This window comes from Canis lupus, chromosome 1 (genome assembly GCF_003254725.2).
Source record: "Canis lupus dingo isolate Sandy chromosome 1, ASM325472v2, whole genome shotgun sequence".
Classification (NCBI taxonomy): Eukaryota; Metazoa; Chordata; class Mammalia; order Carnivora; family Canidae; genus Canis; species Canis lupus.
The window spans coordinates 606811-625654 of NC_064243.1; the positions used below are offsets into that span (position 1 = coordinate 606811).

The 18844-nt window shown below is 53.9% G+C and overlaps 1 protein-coding gene across 10 annotated transcripts in view; it reads left to right on the plus strand.

Moving 5' to 3' along the window:
* Positions 1 to 18844, plus strand: part of SLC66A2 (solute carrier family 66 member 2) — a 44690-nt gene that overhangs the window by 23244 nt on the left and 2602 nt on the right. For 4 of the 10 annotated variants that reach the window (XM_035708821.2, XM_035708825.2, XM_035708826.2 and 1 more), the window contains one exon: positions 10261 to 10477. The exons of 1 other annotated variant lie outside the window; for it this stretch is intronic. In XM_035708821.2, coding sequence (XP_035564714.1) covers positions 10261 to 10477 — 217 coding nt within the window. Of the gene's footprint in view, positions 1 to 10260; positions 10486 to 14092; positions 14375 to 17893; positions 18671 to 18844 lie in introns of those variants that run through there. 5 more of the 10 variants (XR_004810801.2, XR_004810798.2, XR_007411318.1 and 2 more) reach the window with 5 other exon arrangements.

An 18844-nucleotide genomic window follows, 5' to 3' on the forward strand; every position in this document is an offset into this window, starting at 1 on the left:
CCCCGGGTGGAGTGGGGCTTTCGGGTCCCCAGACCTCTCCTTTGCAGCTGCGGCCTGCTGGCAGGGGTGGTGGTGCAGGTGAACACTTGGGCAGGGTGTCAGTCCTAGAGCCAGGTTGCCTTGCTGTCTGCTGACCTGCTGTGTCCCTGTTGGGGGGGTTCCAGCTGGAGTGGCCGTACCCCACCCCAGAGGGCCAGCTGCCCTGGGCTTTCTCAGGTGGCCCCGAGGCTCCCCGTGCTCACCCTGGGGGCCTGGCTTCCCCCCTTCCATGTTGGGGTGTGCACCCAAGGATGCGGGGTCAGAGATCAGGGCTGTGTCCCCAGACTGCGCCACTTGGAGAGTCACAGACATGAGCAGACATGCCTGGGGGGTGGGAGCTGCCAGACAAGCACTGTGATGAGAGCCACAGTTTAGTTTGATCCAGGGTTTTGAAGGAAGGAGTAAGAGTGGTTTTGTTTTCACGCAGAATTGATTTTTAAACACGTAAATATTTTTTGGAAGACTGCAAGGTTGCGGTGGGAGTGCAGGCGTGTTTTCTTGAGCTGGGAGAATAAGTTGCCGACTTGGTGCTTGGTGACACTCAAGTCTCCGGTGTTGCCTCTGGAAAGCAGGATCTGAGCCTCCATCGCTCGTTGGTGTCCGATCAGAGGCACCTGCCCCCACCTCACCTGTTTGCTCAGCAGCACAGGAAGGGGTCTGTCAGAGGCCCCCCAAGCCATTAGCTGGGAGCCATTCTGGTTCTGTGCTCCCAGGGGTCAGTTCCAGACCTTTGTCCTGGGGCCCCAGGGGCTGGTCTGGGACCCGCAGCTTCTGCGTGACAGAAGCCCCCACTGTGGGCTCCGAGGAGCATGTGGGGCCTTTGAATGGGGCTGGTCACATGCTTTCTCCAGCAGCTCCTGGCTGTCACTGTAGCCACTGGGGAGGGAGCACGGCCCGCCCTCCGTCCCCCACCTCTCAGGGCCTAGGCCTAGACCACCGGGGAGCGGGGTGGGGGGGGGGGGGCTTTGTGTGACCTGTGGGAGCAGAAACCTGCTGGGGTTGTACTCGGGTTACATGTGTTCCATCTCTAGCGGGGTCTGCAGTGGGGTCTGCAGCAGGGTCTGCAGGGGGCTCTGCAGCGGGGCCTGCAGTGGGGTCTGCAGTGTTGCCCGACAAGGACGAGCCAGTCAGGATATGACCCCCACCCGCTGGGGTGGAACACAGAGCAAGAGGCACGGGGCCTTTTCAGGGGCGACCACCACCTGCCCCTCCAGGGGTCGGGCTGCAGGGCCGGGGTGCTGCCGTCCCCCCACAATGGTGGGGGCTGCACTCGGCCTCACTCCCTGCCCGGCCAGGCCCTCTGTGGCCCCACGAGGCCCGAGGGTATAAGGACAGGTACCCAGGCCCCCTCGTGGACGCTGGGCTTCCCCAGCTCTCCATAAGGGAAGTGAGACCAAGTCAGTAGGACCATGTGATGGTACCCAGGCGTCCAGGTCCACTCTCAATGCCTGGGCTGCGGGGAGGCTGGCAGGGACCCCTGCCAGGGGTGGGGTGTCCCAGGAGGGTCCTGCAGTCTCCCCCTGCCCAGGGTGGTCCCAGGAGGGTCCTGCATCTCCTCCTGCCCAGACAATCCCCTAGACTGTGGCCAGAGTGCCACCTGCTCACCGAGGGCCTGTCGTCTCCTGAGACAGGTGGTGGGCAGAAAGCCGGAGTTTCAGCGGAGGCTGAGCAGGGGTGGGGTGAGCAAAGCCAAGCCCGTCTCAGGGTCATGCAGCTGGGGTGGTGGTGCCACCTCTTGACCCTGGGCCCCTGGAGGCAGCATCACAAGAGGGTCTGGGCTCGATCCCATGCATCGCTGCAGCAGGGGGCTCTGCCTCGGTTTCCCCCAGTATTGGGGTTGGGTGCTGACTGTGGAGAGGGGCCGGGTGTGTGCTCATCTGCTTCCTGGCCCCAGGGGACGTTGGCTCCAGATGCCAAGCCCAGGTCACCAATAGGGCTGAGCCCTTTCGATGGGGCCGTCCTGGGCACCCCGAGGGCATCAGGATGCCCTGCTGTGTGGCCTCTTCATCCTCCAGAATGAAGGCAGTCAGCAGTGATCCCCAGGGACACCTGGTGTGTGCAGGGCCCCCTCACCCTGGGAGGAGCGGTGACCCCAGTGGATGGGGCGAGGAGGGACGGCTTGGGGGGCCCGGCTGTGTGACCCTGAGACAGCTGGAGAGTGCGCAGGTGGAACAGGGCTGCCCTGTGAGGAAGGCTGAGGAAGGTGGCAGAAAACACCAAGATTTCCCCCAAAACACCAGGAAAACTGGGTGGGTTTGGGGGTCAGTGGGAGGCACAGAGCCTGGGGTTTCCTTCCTCCTCCTGGTTGGCCTGTGGAGGTGTGGCTACCTTCCAGGGCAGGTTCCTGTGGTGACCTCGGGCCAGTGTGGTCACTGTGCTTCCATGTTAGGTGACCTTAGAGCTCGGCAGGGCCCCCAGAAGACAGACATAACAGCTCTCATTCCAGAGTCTTCAGCTGCAAAAAATAGCTTCTGTGCCTTCTCACATCACATTTGATGGATGGTAGTTAGAGTCAGTCCCTGGGGAGCCGTCTCCACCCAACCTCCTGCCTCAGAGAGGGGGGTTGAGGGAAAGACAATGGGGGGCAGATGGGGGAGCTGGGGGAGAGACAGGGGATAGATGGGCTGGGGGAAAGATGGGGGGCAGATGGAGGTGCTGGCAGAGAGATGGAGGGGGGGGCCTGTGGAGAGATGGGGTAGGGCTAGGGGATAGACGAGCTGGGGGAGAGGGGGCAGGCTGAGGGAGAGACGGGGGGGGAGGGCTGGGGGAGAGATGGGGTGCAGATGGAGGGCTGGGGGCAGATGGGGGACAGATGGGGGCTGGGGAGAGGTGGAGGACAGATGGGGGTATGGGGGAGAGACAGGACCGATGGGCTGGGGGAGGGGGGTGGGGCCTGGAGGAAAGATGAGGGGAGGGGGGCAGGGAGGGAGTTGGGGGCAGGGGCGTCTGGAGCACAGAGAGGGCTGGGGCAGGGGGAGTGCAGAGGAGTGGGGACATGTGCTGTAGGGGCTCAGGCCTGAGTGGGCCTGTGGGAGGGGCTCCTGGGTGGGGAGGGGGAGGTGGCCTGGGCTGGAGCACCTATTTGCCCGGTGGGGGTGCGGCTGCACTGCCTACTGGTCTGACACTGGGCATGCAGGTGTGTCTTGTTGGGGGGGTCCGCGGGGTCTGCGAGGCTCTGGATGTCCATGAAGCCCGAGGGCCCCGCTGCTCCCGGCTCCTGAGGGGGGCCCCTGGGGGTGCACAGGTCGGTGTGATGTCACCCTCACCAGCCTCCTGGAGCCCCTGCGCCCCGTGGCCCCTCCCCACACAGGGACCAGGGAGTGGCCAGGGAGGAAGATCAGTTCTGAGAGGCAGTCACAAGGGGAAGAGCTGATGGTGGCCGAGAGGGACCGGTTGGCCCCCAGTCCTGGGAGCATTGTTCAGGGCTCAATGCCTTATCTCCGGGTCTTGTCTGGACAGCATGTTGTGTCTGGGTTTGGTGTGTGGGTCGTGAAACTGTTGAGGTCATGAAACTGTTGAGCAGTTTGGTCCACATGGTGGGTTACCTGGGGCACCGCCCCTTTCTATCCCAGTCCTGGAGACCCCCTCCTGACACATCACCTGTACCTGCACCTGCTGGGGGCTGCCCTTCCCTGGGCCTCTCCTCTCTTAGCTTCTTTCAAAAATTATTAATGAGACGACCTCTGATGTAGAAACCTCTCAAGTATAGAGGTTTGGTTCTGTGTGAACAGATCAGGAACCTATACTTTTCATTAAGCATCTAAACTCTGCAAATCTCATTTCTGTATTTATCCGGTATTACCCTCGCGGACATTCCGCTTTATAGGAGTCCCGCTTCTCTCTCCCTGCCACTCAAGTGACCGTGATGCATCCCACAAGGTGGTGGTTGGATGCGTTGCTGGGTTTACTTTAAATTGCTCAGGATGCAAATGACAGCACCTCACACTTGAAGTTTAAGAGAAGTATTTTTAACTTCAGGATTGGAAAATGTACTTCCTAGACTGGGTATTTCTCTACGTCTTTACATAACACATCACATACATAGAGACTATTTTACTGTATTATGTATTAAAATTAGCTTTTTGGAAAAAATAAATAAATAAAATTAGCTTTTTGGGATGTAATTCACGTACCGTAAAATTTACCCTTGAAAACTTTTTTGAGATAAAATTCGCATCAGATTCACCATTTTAATCACCTTAAAGTATACAATTCAGTGGTTTTAGTACGTTCGCAATGCTGTGTGATCATCACCACTAATTATAGAGCGTTTCTTGGGCACCTGGCTGGCTTAGAAGAGCCTGTGACTCTTGGGTTTGTGAGTTCAAGGCCCACATTGAGTGTAGAGGTTATTTATGTCAAAAAAATGTCTACTTAAAGCACATTTCCATCACCCCAAGAGAAACCCTATATAAGCCCCCATGTCTCCCTTACCCCTACCCTGGGAAACCACTTAGGCATTTCTGTGTGATTTGCCTGTTCTGGACGTTTCCTGTATGGGAGGAATCCAGGATGTGGTCTCTGCTCACTGGCTTCTTCCACTAGCAAAATGTTTTCCAGATCAGACCACACCACCATGGATGCCATCGCTTGATCCTCCCCAAGGCCAGGTGGTATTTCCAGATGTGAATCTACCACATTTTGCTTATCCACTCGTCCATCATGGACATCTGGGTGGTCTCTGCCTTTCTTTCTTTTTTTTTTTTTTTTAAGATTTTATTTATTTATTCATGAGAGACAGAGAGAGAGACATAGGCAGAGGGAGAAGTAGGTTCCATGCAGGGAGCCCAATGTGGGACTTGAGGTGGGACTCAATCCCAGGACCATGGAATCACACCCTGAGCTGAAGGCAGACGCTCAACCCCTGAGCCACCCAGGCATCCCAGTTTCTACCTTTCTGAGTGAATATTCGTGCATGAGGTTTTACATGACACGTGTTTTCAGTTCTCTGTGCCCGTACACTGGAGCAGGATCGCAGGCCACGGAGCGATCCACGCCCGGTCACCAAGGAACGTCCAGGCTGTTTTCTCTTTTCATTCCTACCAGCTGCACATCAGGTTTCTCCACACACCGCCCCTGAGGCCTCTTACTGTCTTTACTGCTGTCATCACAGCTGTGAAGGCATCTCCATGTGGCTGTGACCTGCATTTCCCCAACGATGGGTGATGGGAGCATTTCTTCGTGTGCTTCTTGGACATCCGAGCATCTTCTCTAGAAAAGTGGCTATTCAGGCCCCTTGCCCGTTTCTTAATTGAGTTGTCCTTTTATTGTGCATCACATACGTGTTCAGGAGGAAAGTGGCTTCTTCAGCTATCCCAGGAATTCTAGATGATGTGTATTCTGTAGATTATTAAAATTTAGTGTCGTTTCAGTTTTTCTTGGCACTAGTGACTTAGGAGGTGGACCTGGAATGTGTGTCTTCCCTGCGTGGAGCAGGGTATGGGGGGCCGTCAGGTGCTGGGGATCCCCCAGGTCCTGGGACTGCTCATGGCTGCTCTCTGCCCACCCCCCCCACCCCCCCACCCCCGGCGATGGCCATCACCTGGTCACACTAATGAGATGCTGGGGGCATGCCCCAGGGGGGGCTCACTTGACTTCCGGAGGCTGCGGTAGGGGGTTGCCTGGAGGAGGCTCTCTGACCTCAGGTCCCTCCGGGAGCTGGGCCTGATGAGCTACAGAGCCAGGCACGCAGGAGGGGCTGAGACACTGCAGCCTGGCCATTGGGCGGGTGGACGGTTGCAGTGTGACCGAGCAGTCCCTTCGTGGCTGAGCTCCGTGGTGTTGCATTGTGTGTGTCTCCACTGGCCCGCAGGCCTGTGGGTTGTTCCCAGGCTGGGCAGTTACCGCTGACGCTGCTCTGATCCATACGTGACCGTCTGCTTGCTTCTCCGGGTGCACACCCAGGGGTGGGCTGGCTGGACCCATGGTATGTGTGCACAACTCCCCACGGAACCGCCCCCGTCCTGCGCATGTGGGTTCCTGCCGCTTCGCGTCCTCATTCATCCAGTCTGTAAGCCGTTCTTTGTGCTCGCATCTCACCTAGGTTTCTCTCCGCGCCGCTTCCTTGGCTTCCGCTGGGCTTGCACGTCGTCAGGTTCATTCCTAAGTGCTTCCTACCCTTTGATGGGCTGTGAATTTGATGGTTTTAGAATTCAATTTCTGATGGCTTGTTGCTAGCATGTGGAACGCTGTTCTGTGTGTTTCTTGTGCTTGGGATCTGTTGTACTTCTTAGATGTAGGACTTAGAGTTTCCATAACATTTGGGAAGATTTTGGTCCTTTTTCTTTCCACAATTTGTTTGCCCTCCTCTCACCCCAAAACCCAGGGACTTCAGCCCTACACACACATATATGAGGCCCTTTGACTTGCAAATACTTTTTCCCATTCACTTTGTTGATTGTGTCCTTGGAAACACAAAGGTTTTTTTTAAAGATTTCTCAGCTTTATAGAGATATTATTGATGTATAACCTTTTTTTTAATTTATTTTTATTTTTTATTTTTTTTTATTTATGATAGTCACAGAGAGAGAGAGGCAGAGACACAGGCAGAGAGAGAAGCAGGCTCCATGCACCGGGAGCCCGATGTGGGATTCGATCCCGGGTCCCCAGGATCGCGCCCTGGGCCAAAGGCAGGTGCCAAACCGCTGCGCCACCCAGGGATCCCCGTATAACCTTTTTAAGTTTAAGATGTACAGTGTGATGATTTAATACACTTAAATATTGTGGAATAAGTACCACAGTAAGATCAATGAACAGTTCCACCCCCTCACATAATGACTCTTTTTTGGTGGAGATAACCTTTAAGATCTATCCTCTTAACACCTTTCTTTTTCCTCCCTTTTTAAATTTAAATTTAATTTTTTTAAGATTGATTTATTCATGAGAGACACAGAGAGAGAGGGAGAGTCACAAGCAGAGGGAAAAGTAGGCTCCCTGCAGGAAGCCCGATGTGGGACTCGATCCCAGGACACCGGGGATCACGCCCTGGGCCAAAGGCAGATGCTCAACCGCTGAGACACCCAGGCATCCCTTTTCCCCTCTTTTTAAAAGTAAACTGTAGGGCAGCCCCGGTGGCGCAGCGGTTTAGCGCCGCCTGCAGCACAGGTTATGATCCTGGAGGTCCTGGATCGAGTCCCACATCAGGCTCTTTGTATGATGCCTGCTTCTCCCTCTGCCTGTGTCTCTGCCTCTGTGTGTGTGTGTCTATCATGAATAAATAAATAAAATTAAAAAAAAAAAGTAAACTGTATACCTGATGTGTAGGGCTAGATCAAGAGTCGCAGGCTCCACCAGCTGAGCCAGCCAGGCACCCCAGCCACTTTCCTGTGTACGCTATGACATCATTAACTACGGTCACCATTCTGTGCATTAGATCCCAGAACTTGCCCGTCACAGGCTCGGAATTTGTGCCCTCTGACTGCATCCCCCCTCTTCCCCCCTCCGAATGCTGGCAGTCACCATTCTACTCTCTGTTTCTGTCAGTTTGGCTTTCTGGATTCCACACAACAGTGAGAACATGCAGTGCTTGTCTTTCTCTGACTGGTTTTACTTCTCATAATGTCCTCAAGATCCATCTGTGTTGTCACAAAAGGCAAGATATCCCTTTGCCCCTTTTTCAAATGGCTGAAGGATAATCTGTTGTGTGTGTGTGTGTGTGTGTGTGTGTGTGTGTCTAGCACACTTTCGTATCCGTTTATCTCCTGATGGTTGCTTAGGCTGTTCCCAGGTCTGTTGTGAGTAGTGCTGCAGGGAGTGGGGGGCACTGGTGGCTCTTCGGAATAATGATCGCATTTCCTTTAGCTGTATTCCAGAAGTGGAATGGCTGGATCATAGGGCAGCTCCATTTTTAACTCTTTGAGGACCCCCCATGCTGTTTTCCAGGGTGGCAGCAGCAGCTTGCACTCCCACCACAGGGCATGAGGGCGCCCCTTTCTCCATGGCCTCGTCAGCAGTTGCTGTTTCTTGTCTTTTTGATTTTAGCCATTCTGACGGGTGTGACATGGGACCTTGTTGTGGTTTTGACCTGTATCTCCCTGATGATGAGTGAGCTAGAGCATCTTATGTGTCTGTTGGCCATCAGGATGTCATCTTTGGAGGAATGTCTAATCTAGTTCTATGACCATTTGTTAATTGGATTGGCTTTTTTTTTTCCTTTGAGTTGTATGAGTTTTGTATGTATTTGGATATAAACCCTTGGTAAGTGTGACAGTTTACAAATATTTTTCCCATTGTGTTGGTCTCCTTTAGTTTGGCCTGTTGTTTCTTTGGCTTTGCGGATGCCTTTCAGTTCGATGTACTTCCACTCATTTATTTTTGCTTCTGTTGCTTGCACTTTTGGTGTTGTATCCAAAAAATTGTTGCTAAAACCAATAGTGTCAAAGACCTTTTTCCCCTTAGAAGCACAGAAGTTTACATTTTTGATATTGTCCAATTTATTTTTTCTTTTGTTGTCTGTGCTTTTGTTGTCACATCTAAGAAACCATTGATAAATGCAATGTCTCAAAGCTTTCCCTCTATATTTTCTTCTAAGAGTTTTCTCTCTCATGTTTAGGTCTTTGATCCATTTTGAATTATTTTTTGTGTATGCTGAGTTAAGGGTCTAGCTTCAGTCTTAGAAACTTTTGACAAGGATTTTCTGTTAGTCATCTGTTAATTGACTTGCTCCTTGAGAACCTAAAGTAGAAAGGCTTCTGACACCTTGAACTCAGACCAGCTTCCTAAAGCCCCTGGGCCCCTATCCGTACTCGCATGTCCCCCAGTCATCCCAGTCCTGGCCCAGGTTCTCACCTCTGACTGTGTTCTCTCCACGCCACAGGCACAAAGGCAGGGATTTCAGCCGGGTCTGAGATTCGTCCCCTTGCTGCATCCTTCATGGTTTCCTGTTCTCCATAGGGGACCCCTTGTTTGCCCCCAGCCTGTGTTCCAGGCTCCCCACACACTCAGCCCACCCCCGTGTTGCAGCACAGCTGGCTCATACCCAGCCCTGCTCTAGGAATGGACCCTCAGTCTGGTATGACATCCCTCCTACAAGCCATGTTCGTCCTCCTCTGGCCATCCTGTCTGCACCCCGTTTCCAGCTCAGACTTAGGATAGTGCTCTCCTGTGGAGTGAGGGGGTGGGGCTGGAAGGGAGGGTCTGGGTGGGAGAACAGGCACATGTGTGCAGGTTGGCTCTTCCCCTCGGGGTACTTCCCGGCCCCAGTTGGCCAGCCCTGCCGTCCCATGCCCTCACTTATGCCTGCAGCCCCGCACGGTGCCCTGGCTCCAGGCCCTCCCGGTGTCAGGACCAGGCTGGTCTTGGGGTGCATCATGCCCCCTCATGTTCTCTCTGTATTTACCCCATTTTCCTGACCTTTCCTGAAGCTGCTTCTGTCCCCAGGACTCCCATGTTTATCTGCCTGAGCCCAGGAACTTGATGTAGTTTGCTCATTTGCGAGCACTTAAGATTTCAGTCTGCAGGACACGTGTGTCCAGCAAACGATTAACATTCTATCAGTGAGGTGGGTAGCAATGATGAGTACGTACCTTCATCGGGCCCTTATTTACAGGCTTGGCACTCGACTGGGGTCATGAGATTAACTCACGGAACTATTAGAACAGCCATAGGAGGCAGGTCATACTGCTACTCTCTTACATCAGAAGAAACGGGGTAGCCCCGGGGGCGCAGCGGTTTGGCGCCGCCTGCAGCCCAGGGTGTGATCCTGGAGACCTGGGATTGAGTCCCACATCTGGCTCCCTGCGTGGAGCCTGCTTCTCCCTCTGCCTGTGTCTCTGCCTCTCTTTCTGTGTCTATGGATAAATAAATAAAATCTTAAAAAAAAAAAAAAAAAAAGAAGAAGAAACGGAGGTGCACGGTTGACTCATGCAGCTGTGGAGGGGAAGGGCGAGGGCTCTACCCAGGAGGGAGATTCAGCAGCTCTGGTACCACTGACTGCAGTAGCAGACTTATGGGTTTTACCATCTTTACATTGAATTACTATCTGTATCGAGGCTCCCTCACAAGCGCCTTGGTCAAGACCATGTGGAGCCCCACAGCCCATATTGTCCTCACGGTGACCTTGACTCCCTCACTCAGCTCACCCCCTCCCCTCACGCTCACCTGACCCCCTCACTCAGCTGACACTGTACCCTTGATAACCTTGGCCTCAGTTCACATCCTCTCTCCTCATGATGACCTTGATCTGTGTGCCTAGTTCACATATCTCTCTTCCTCTTGCCCTAGACTTTGACCCTCACCACTTCTGGCACTGGAGCAGCTTCGGGGACTATGTGCAATGTGTCCTGGCCTTCACGGGCGTGGCAGGCTACGTCACATACCTGTCCATCGACTCAGCCCTTTTTGTGGAGACCCTGGGCTTCCTGGCTGTGCTGACTGAAGCCATGCTAGGTGTCCCTCAGCTCTACCGCAACTACCGCCACCAGTCCACTGAGGGAATGAGGTAGGCTCGTAAGTGTCGATCTCACTGCACCTCTTGGTACCGATGTGCCCACATGATTGGTCAGAGTCAAATGTGTACAAACCTGGCTGCTATATTTTCAGTCCTGTTTGTACAGCTGCCAAGTAAAGAACAGCTTGGGTTGGAGCACATGGGTCCTTTGGCGTCTTGCTGCCTGAGCAGATACGTTAGCATGGAACAGGTGAGGGGAAGCTCACGGTACTAGGTCTGAGAGCCTCTCTTTTAGGTTGAACCTGAAGCATCATAGTGGGAAGGATGTGCCGAGCACAGGAGAGGGGATGTGAGGGGAGAGCTCTGCCCATAGTCAGGGGGTGTGCAGAGGTGCTCTGGCTTCCAGAGGCGGAGGATGTGTGTCATGAGGGGCACTCGTGGTGATAGCTATGTGTGCTGTTGCCATTCACGTCTTCACATGCGCTCCAAGTAATGGGAGGCCAGTGTGGAACAGACCTTGGGGACATTGGGGAGAGCCTTCCACTGTCGTGTCCCGACCCAATGAGAGTCACCTATGCACTGGAACAGGGTGTCCACCAGAATTACAGGGACCTTTGGATTGGCCTGTTCAGAATCTTTGTCCTTCCTGCCAGGTGTTCTTCTAGCACTTGCTTGCTTCCTGTGATGGGGAGCTCCCTCCTCAGGTGTCAGTACACCTGTGCAGGGGGGTATGTTAGAGATTTTATTTATTTATTCATGAGAGACACAGAGAGAGGCAGAGACATAGGCAGAGAGAGAAGTAGGCTCCTTATGGGGATCCCAGTACAGGACTCGATCCCAGGAACCCAGGACCCTAGGACCCTGAGCTGAAGGCAGGCGCTCAACTGCTGAGCCCCCGTGCGTCCTGTACCTGAATGTCTCATGCCCCTTTCCCTGACATCCATGCAGACCCTCAGCCCCTCCCAGGGTGGGCCCAGGTGTGGAGGAGCATTGTGACCCCACCTCCCCGGAGCATCTTCTCTGTGCTTGTCCCCCTCAGGCCCATTGGCTGCCCCTCCTATGATGTGGCTACAGTCCCTTCCCTACCCGGTTCTCATTGGATGGGTATCTATTCAGGTGAAGTGTAAAGAAGATGACTAGTGTGCTTCTTCGGATCTGAATGTGCTGTGGGAGGCCTGTCCAGTGGCTGGGGCATGGTGTCCTCTCCCCAGGGACCCTTGGCGCCTGCAAACTCACTCAGGCTGACCACTGACTTGTGGCCACAGTGGCTTCAGTGGGCTCACGTTGCTCCTGTACTGCTGCTTCCAAGCCTACCCGTGTGTGTGGCTGCACCTGAGCTGTCTCCTATTGCTGGTTGGATCCTGTAGGCATCTCTTACTGTATCTGCCATTTAGGGGATACCCTGGTGATTGAATATAACATTGTCTCAGTTTTTCAAGGCCAAACTTTTGTGATGGAAAAGGACTATCCAAGGGTCAGAGGCAGGCCAGAGCAGAGGCTGACAGTGACTATGGCTGGAGGCTCTGATCCACAGACACGAAGCCGAGTCCACAGATGTCTCTAGAAGGCAGAGATTCAAGCTGCTGCTGCTGCTTTTTCTTTAAGATTTATTTACTTTACAGAGAGAGCCAGTATGTGCAAGTGGTGTAGGGAAGGGCAGAGGGAGAGAAAATCTCAAGCAGACTCCCCACTGAGCACGGAGCCTTACACGGGTCTCGATCTCATAACCTAAGATCAGACCTGAGCTGAAATCAAAAGTTGGACGCTCAACTGACTGAACCATCCACATGCCTCAAGATTCAAGCTTCTTAATATAGGAAATGACACAACAGCTTAATCCCCCAGCGCCACCAAGGGCAGGTTGCAGGGCACTCAAGAAATTACAAAAACAATTCTATTTATGGTTACATGAGAAGTATAAATACTTGAAATTAACCAAGGAGGTTAAAAGACTTGTACGACGAAAACTACAAAACCCTGCTGAGAGGAATGGAAGACCTGAGTAAATGGGAAAACATCCTGTGTTCACAACAGGAAGACTTGGTATTGCTAAAATGTCAGTACTACCCAAAGCAATCCCAGATTTTTAAAAAAAATTTATTTATGATAGTCACACAGAGAGAGAGAGAGGCAGAGACACAGGCAGAGGGAGAAGCAGGCTCCATGCACCGGGAGCCCAACGTGGGATTCGATCCCGGGTCTCCAGGATCGCGCCCTGGGCCAAAGGCAGGCACTAAACCTCTGCGGCACCCGGGGATCCCCCAATCCCAGATTTAATGGAATCCCTTTCAAAATCCCAGTGAAGGACTCAGTGGTTGTCTCAGTGGTTGAGTGTCTATCTTCAGGTCTGGGTGTGATTCTGGGGTCCTGGGATCAAGTCCCACATCAGGTGTCCGGCAGGGATCCTGCTTCTCCCTCTACCTGTGTCTCTGCCTCTCTCTCTGTGTCTCTCATGAATAAATAAATAAAATCTTAAAAAAAAAAATCCCAGTGATTTCTTTTGCAGAAATAGAAAAACTAGTCCTAAAATTCATGTGGAATATTAAGGGACCCCAAATAGTTAAAACAATTTCAAAAAAGAGTAAAACTAGAGGACTCAGACTTTCAGATTTCAAGGATAACTGCAAAGGTATAGTAATCAAGACAGTGTGTCATTGGCATAAAGACATGGAATAGAGCAGAGAGCCCAGGAGTGACCCTTACACATAGGGTAAAATGATTTTCCACAAGGGCATTAAGACCATCCAGTGGAGAAAGGACAGTCTTCTCCACAAATGGAGCTGGGGCAATGGGACATCCACATGCGAAAGAATGGAGTTAGACCCTTACCTGGCATCCTAGATAAAAATTAACTCAAAATGGATCAAAAACCTAAATGTAAGACCTAAAACAATAAAATTCCTAGAAGAAAAAGTAAAAGCATCACGATGCTGGATTTGGTAGTGATTTCTTGGATGTGACACCAAAGGCATGGGAAGAAACAAACAAAAAAGACATTGGATTTTATTAAATCAAAAGGTTTGATGCATCAAAAGACTATCCAAAGATTAAAAAGGCAACCTACAGAATGGGAGAAAATAATGCAAATCATCTATCCAATAAGGGTTTAATATTGAGAATATAGAAAGAGCTGCTAAAAGTTGATAACAAAGAAACAACCCAATTAAAAATGAGCAAAAGACTGGAAAACACTTTTTTCCAAGGCAGACATGCATGTGGTCAATAAGCATAAGACGCTTGGCCCCACTAATCAGGGAAATGCAGAGGAGACTTGCTGAGGCCCCACCTGGCGCCGGTAGGACAGGTAGGAGGCTGCCTTCAGACAGAAGAGCAGCCAGTGTCAGCAAGGGTGGTGAGGGCGGGAGCCCGTGCACGGCGGCGGTAAGGCTGGGCCAGGCAGCCACTGTGGAGGAGAGTACCAAGCCACCTTAGAAATAAAAAACCGGAGTCACCATGTGATCTGGCAGGTCTAGTCCTGAGCGTCTGCCTGGGGTGTTGGAAGCGGGGCCTGAGATGACTGTACCCGTGCTCACGGCTGCGTATCTCACGGCAGCTGACAACAAAAGAACCCGAGTGTCCGTTGAGTGAGGGACCAGTGGATCCGCAAGCTGTGATGCATGACTTGCAGCGTCACAATCTGTCAGAAACCTGTATTTGGTCCTTCAGGTGAGCTCGGCGGAGGCTTCAGCCGGGTGGGAAGGCAGCACCTGGAGCGGGTGCGGAGCTCCCCAGAGGCACCGTTACTGCTTCTGCGCACCATTGGATGGGTTTTCGAAGATCCATGGAGCTGTGCGACCACCACACCGTCTAACGTTTCAACATTTCCATGACCCGGAAAGGAAATCTCGAACCTGCTGGTGATCCCTCTTCCTTTGCTCCCGGCCTCCCGCCCTTGGCAGCCCCTTCCCTGCGATCTCTAAGGGTGCTTCGCATAACCAGAGTCATGTTGTAAGATGTCTCTCGTGTCTCCTTTCACCCAGCGGTGTTCCCGGGCTCCTCTGTGTAGGCGCCGCAGTGCCTGTTGCTGAGACCTGTTTTGTGTGTTTTTCAGCCAGTAGACGCCTGGGTGTTAGGGATGCCGCTGCTGTGGGCATTCACATGCAAGTGTCCGCGTGGACCTGTGCTTTCATTTCTCCTGGAACATGCGAGTGGGGTGGTTGCCGGGTCAGATGGCAGCTTGTGTCTCCCTACTCAAGCTGCCGTGCTGGGTCCACAGTGGGTGTGAGGGTTCTAATCCTTGCCCGTCCTCACTGTCCTCCGTGGCCTGTTGATTGCAGCCGCCCTAGTGGGTGTCATGCGGATCTTGCTGAGTTTGGTGACATTTCCCTGATACTAATGATGTTGAGCATCTTCCCATGTGCTTGTTGGCCATCTGTGTACCTTCTCTGGGGAAATGTGTGCTCAGTCCTCTGCCCAGTTTTAAATTTGGTTGTTTATTTTTCTATTATTGATTTGTAGAGTTCTTTATATGCACTGGCGGCTAGAACCTTATCAGGTGTATGATTTCCAGTTTTTCTCTCCCATCCTGTGGGTTGTCTTTTCACTTTCCTGATATTACCCTTCTCAGCACAAAAAATTTTAAATTTGCCCAAGTCCAGTGTATTTGTGTGTGGCTGTATTGCTTATGCTCTCGTCTTACCCAAGGAACCACTGGCTAACCCAAGATCACAAAAACCTACTCCTTTGGGTTGTGTTTTGGGTAGATTTTGAATTTTGGAGTGCTTTTGATGGGTGGAAGGGGGAGGGAGGTCTGGGTTGAGGCTGGAGGGAGCAGAGAGGGGCACTGGGGAGGCCGTGGGAGTTGGCCAGCCTGAGCTGGTGGGTGCTGGAAGAGGCTGGGCAGGCTGGGAGCTTGGCCATTGTCTCTTGAGCACCAGTTGGCTTTTAGACTTGACTCCAAACAGAGCAGGATGGGCTGAGAGGGATTTTTGGAATGGTTTGGGAGGAAGAATGAGCCAATAGTGAGGTAATGGGAGCCTGGGTTAGATAGTGGAGGGGGCGGGGGGTCCAGGTGCAGGGGCCCCGCTGGAGTCAGGAGGGGAGAGGAATCCAGCCAGAGCAAGGACACAACCTGGGGCCTGGGAGGTGACAGTCCAGGCTTCTGTCATCTATGGAACTCTGGCAGGTTGAGCCTGCTGCGTCCAAGGAGGCGGGGGCTGCAGGACATCCTGGTGTGTACTAGTCGTAGCCCCACTTCTGGGGTTCATCCCTCGTGTGGTTTGGGTGATGGGAGTTCAGGGTTCAGGGCAGTCCCAGGAGGTGCAGGGGTGGACACCTCGGGGTCAGGGGGTAACTGAGAGCTTGTACCCCTGGGCCCGGGTTTCTGCACAAGGACGGTCCTTCTTGGGGTGTTTGTTTCCCGCAGGGGACCAGGCAGGGACAGCTTGAGCCCCTACCTAGGTGGGGCTGTCACGTTCCAGACCCTGAGCAGAAGCCAGCCCGACGGCCAAGGCTGGGTGAGGTGTCTACAGCCCAGAATGTTCCTCACATCAGGGGGAGCTCTCCCCACTGCGGGTGACCTCCCATCCGCAGTGGGGGGGTAAAGAGTGCAGCTGTGCATTTAGAGCCCAGAGGGGCTCCGGCAGGCCCGGGAGGGGGGTTCTGGGACTGGCCTGCCTGCCCCATGGGAAGTGTGCCACCTGCCTCTGGGATGTCCCGGCCGCATGGAGCCACCGTAAACAGCCTGGCCAGCTTCCCGCAAGGTCAGGGGGCCGGGAGCTTTGCCCAGGACCAGCAGCCTGTCTCTGGGGTGGCCTGGCCTGAGGAGGGGGACATGGCTGGCGTCCCTCCCACTCAGGCTGCTCCCCCGTGGTTGCATCACCTGCCACCTGGGTCGTTGTGACTCGTTAGGTTTTATATATTTTGAGGGAGTTGTTTCGCCTCCTGCCACCATTTATGCATCTCCAGGGGGAGACTGTACCTTGAGCTCTTAATTCTGTAAAATGGAAGCAGACTCATGTCTGAGTCACTGCTTTCTTGTCTTTGTGGCCATTTGCAGATGCCTGGCTGCTCTTGGAGCTTGTCCTGGGCGCGCTGGTTCTGCAGGGTCTGAGTGGGGCCTCCATGGTGCAGGCAAGGCAGGCATCTCAGCCCCTTGTGCCCGGTGCCTGTGGCCTCCTGGGGGCGCAGACCTAACCCTGACCCTGACCCCTGCCTGACATGGCCGTCCTCACGGGGCCCCTGGCTCTGCTCTGTCCATTGCCTTCCCCCCACTCCCCCCAATAGCTCAATTGTGCAGTAGCCAGAGCCCCTGCCCTGCAGCTCCAAGGGCACCACCTGCTGCTCCCTGCGCTCCTCTCCTGCCATCCAGCCCTGAGGTCCTGATGGCGCAGAGTCACCTGCAGGCTCAGCCCTCCTGTGGCCCCTGAAGTCCTCACAAGGACGATAGGGGCAGAGGCACAGCCTTGGGAATGGGAGGGCTCTTTATTACCTCGGGTGACAAATCCTTGTCCAGGGTTGACCAGGTCACCTGTCGGTGGGGACCCATTGGGGAAAGGGGGCCACTGGGGAACACAGACCCCGACCACTGATCTCAGGTCTTTTCATGAGGCCAGCAGCAGAAGCCCATCTCTGCCCTCGAGTACAAGTGGAGGCCTGGGCACAAGCCTGGGGGGCAGGTCAGGGGCAGGTTGGGGGCAGGTTAGGGACAGGGCCAGGTGGGCAGATCGGGGAGGTCGGGGGACAGGTTGGGGGCAGGTCGGGGGCAGATCGTGGGAGGTCGGGGGCAGATTGGTGGCATGTTGGGGGAGGTTGGGGGGCAGGTCTTGGGAGGTCAGGGGCAGGTCAGTGCAGGTCGGTGGCATATCGGGGCCAGGTCAGGGGTGGTCGGGGGGCATGTTGGGGGCAGGGGCAGGTCAGGGGGAGGTTGGGGGCAGGGAACCAGAGCCCCCTATGTGTGTGGCTGAAGGGTTGTCATGCCCTCCCTTCCCTGCCAGCCTCAGGCCCGTGCCTGGTGGGAAGACGAGCACCCAAGGGAGCCACCGCTGCTCTGCATGCGGGAGGGGGGTGAAGTCGGTGTTGGGTGTTGACATTGTGGCCGATCTTTTACATCAGGGCCCCGTCCTGGTGGCCCCAGGTGGCAGGCAGGCACCCTCTGCGAGGGCAGGTCCCCCTCCCCTAAGAGCCAAGGGAGCCCATGCCTCTACCCTCTCCATGTGTCCACCCACCATGTGGACCTGAGGCCTGTTGACCATAGGGCACGCATGGCGGGGCTGCAACACGGGAGCTGTTGGTTCTCTAGCCACAGGCCATGGAGGAGAGTGTCCCCGAGGCAGCTCAGGGAGGTGGGGGTAGGACACACCTGGGGAGGGGCCTTGGAATGTCATGGGTGGGGCCCTGACTGGCCCCTGGGTGTGGAGGACTGGCCGTGGAGGGGGGACCTGCCGTGCACTGCCCACATGGCATGGGCCCCGGAAGCAGAGCTGAGCTCAGGTGCAGATTGAACAGGACTGCGTCCATTGTCATTAGGATGGAAGTTCTCGGCGGGGCCTCGTTCTGTAACGTGCACAGTGTCCAGGATACAAACCAAAATTACTCGAATGAGAACCAGGAAACCTGCACAGCTCTTGAGAAGGCAACCAGCAGACTCTGCGGCGGCCGCGAGGAACCCAGAGATGAGCAAGGGCTCTGGAAGTGAATGGAAGCTGGGCGTCTCCTCAGAGATGGCGCTAAGAACACCACTTGAGCGTTTTCAATAAAAAAAAATACAGTAAAGCCCAACAGAAATGTACTTGGGTGGGGTGCAGGAGGCAGGGGAAGATGCGTTTATGAAAATCATACATTCTCAACAACAGAGAAAAGTAGAGAAAGTACCCAAAATCTCACATTGATGTCATCTGAGTCTGGAGGAGAGAAGGGGTGGAGAGCAGACAAAAATAGCCAAAGAAACATCGAAAACTTTCCAAATTTGATGTTCAATAAACTTACAGATTGGACAAGTTCAGCAAATCCCAAACACGTATCCCGTCATAACCTGCTGAGCACCAATGTCACACATTGAACGCAGCCAGGAAAGCAGGATCTGTTTTGGATAATAAATCTGGATTTTTAAAATGCACAATTACCCACTAACTCAAAACAAAGATCTTGAGGGCGGCCCAGGTGGCCCAGCAGTTTGGCATGGGATTGAGTCGCTCATCGGGTTCCCTGCATGGAGCCTGCTTCTCCCTCTGCCTGCGTCTCTGCCCCTCTCTCTGTGTGTCTCTCATGAATAAATAAATAAAATCTTTAAAAAACAAAACAAAACCCGAAAATTTTGAAATGCTGTGAGCCAGAATCACAGCCTGGATACGGTGCACCAGTGGGCTTTTCTGGACATGACGTCCTGTTCGCAGACTGGCAGCGCGCAGCTGCCCAGGCCTTAGGTTTTAGCTCCCCACCTCCTGTCTGGGTTCCGCACGGCCAGTTTGACTCCCAGTG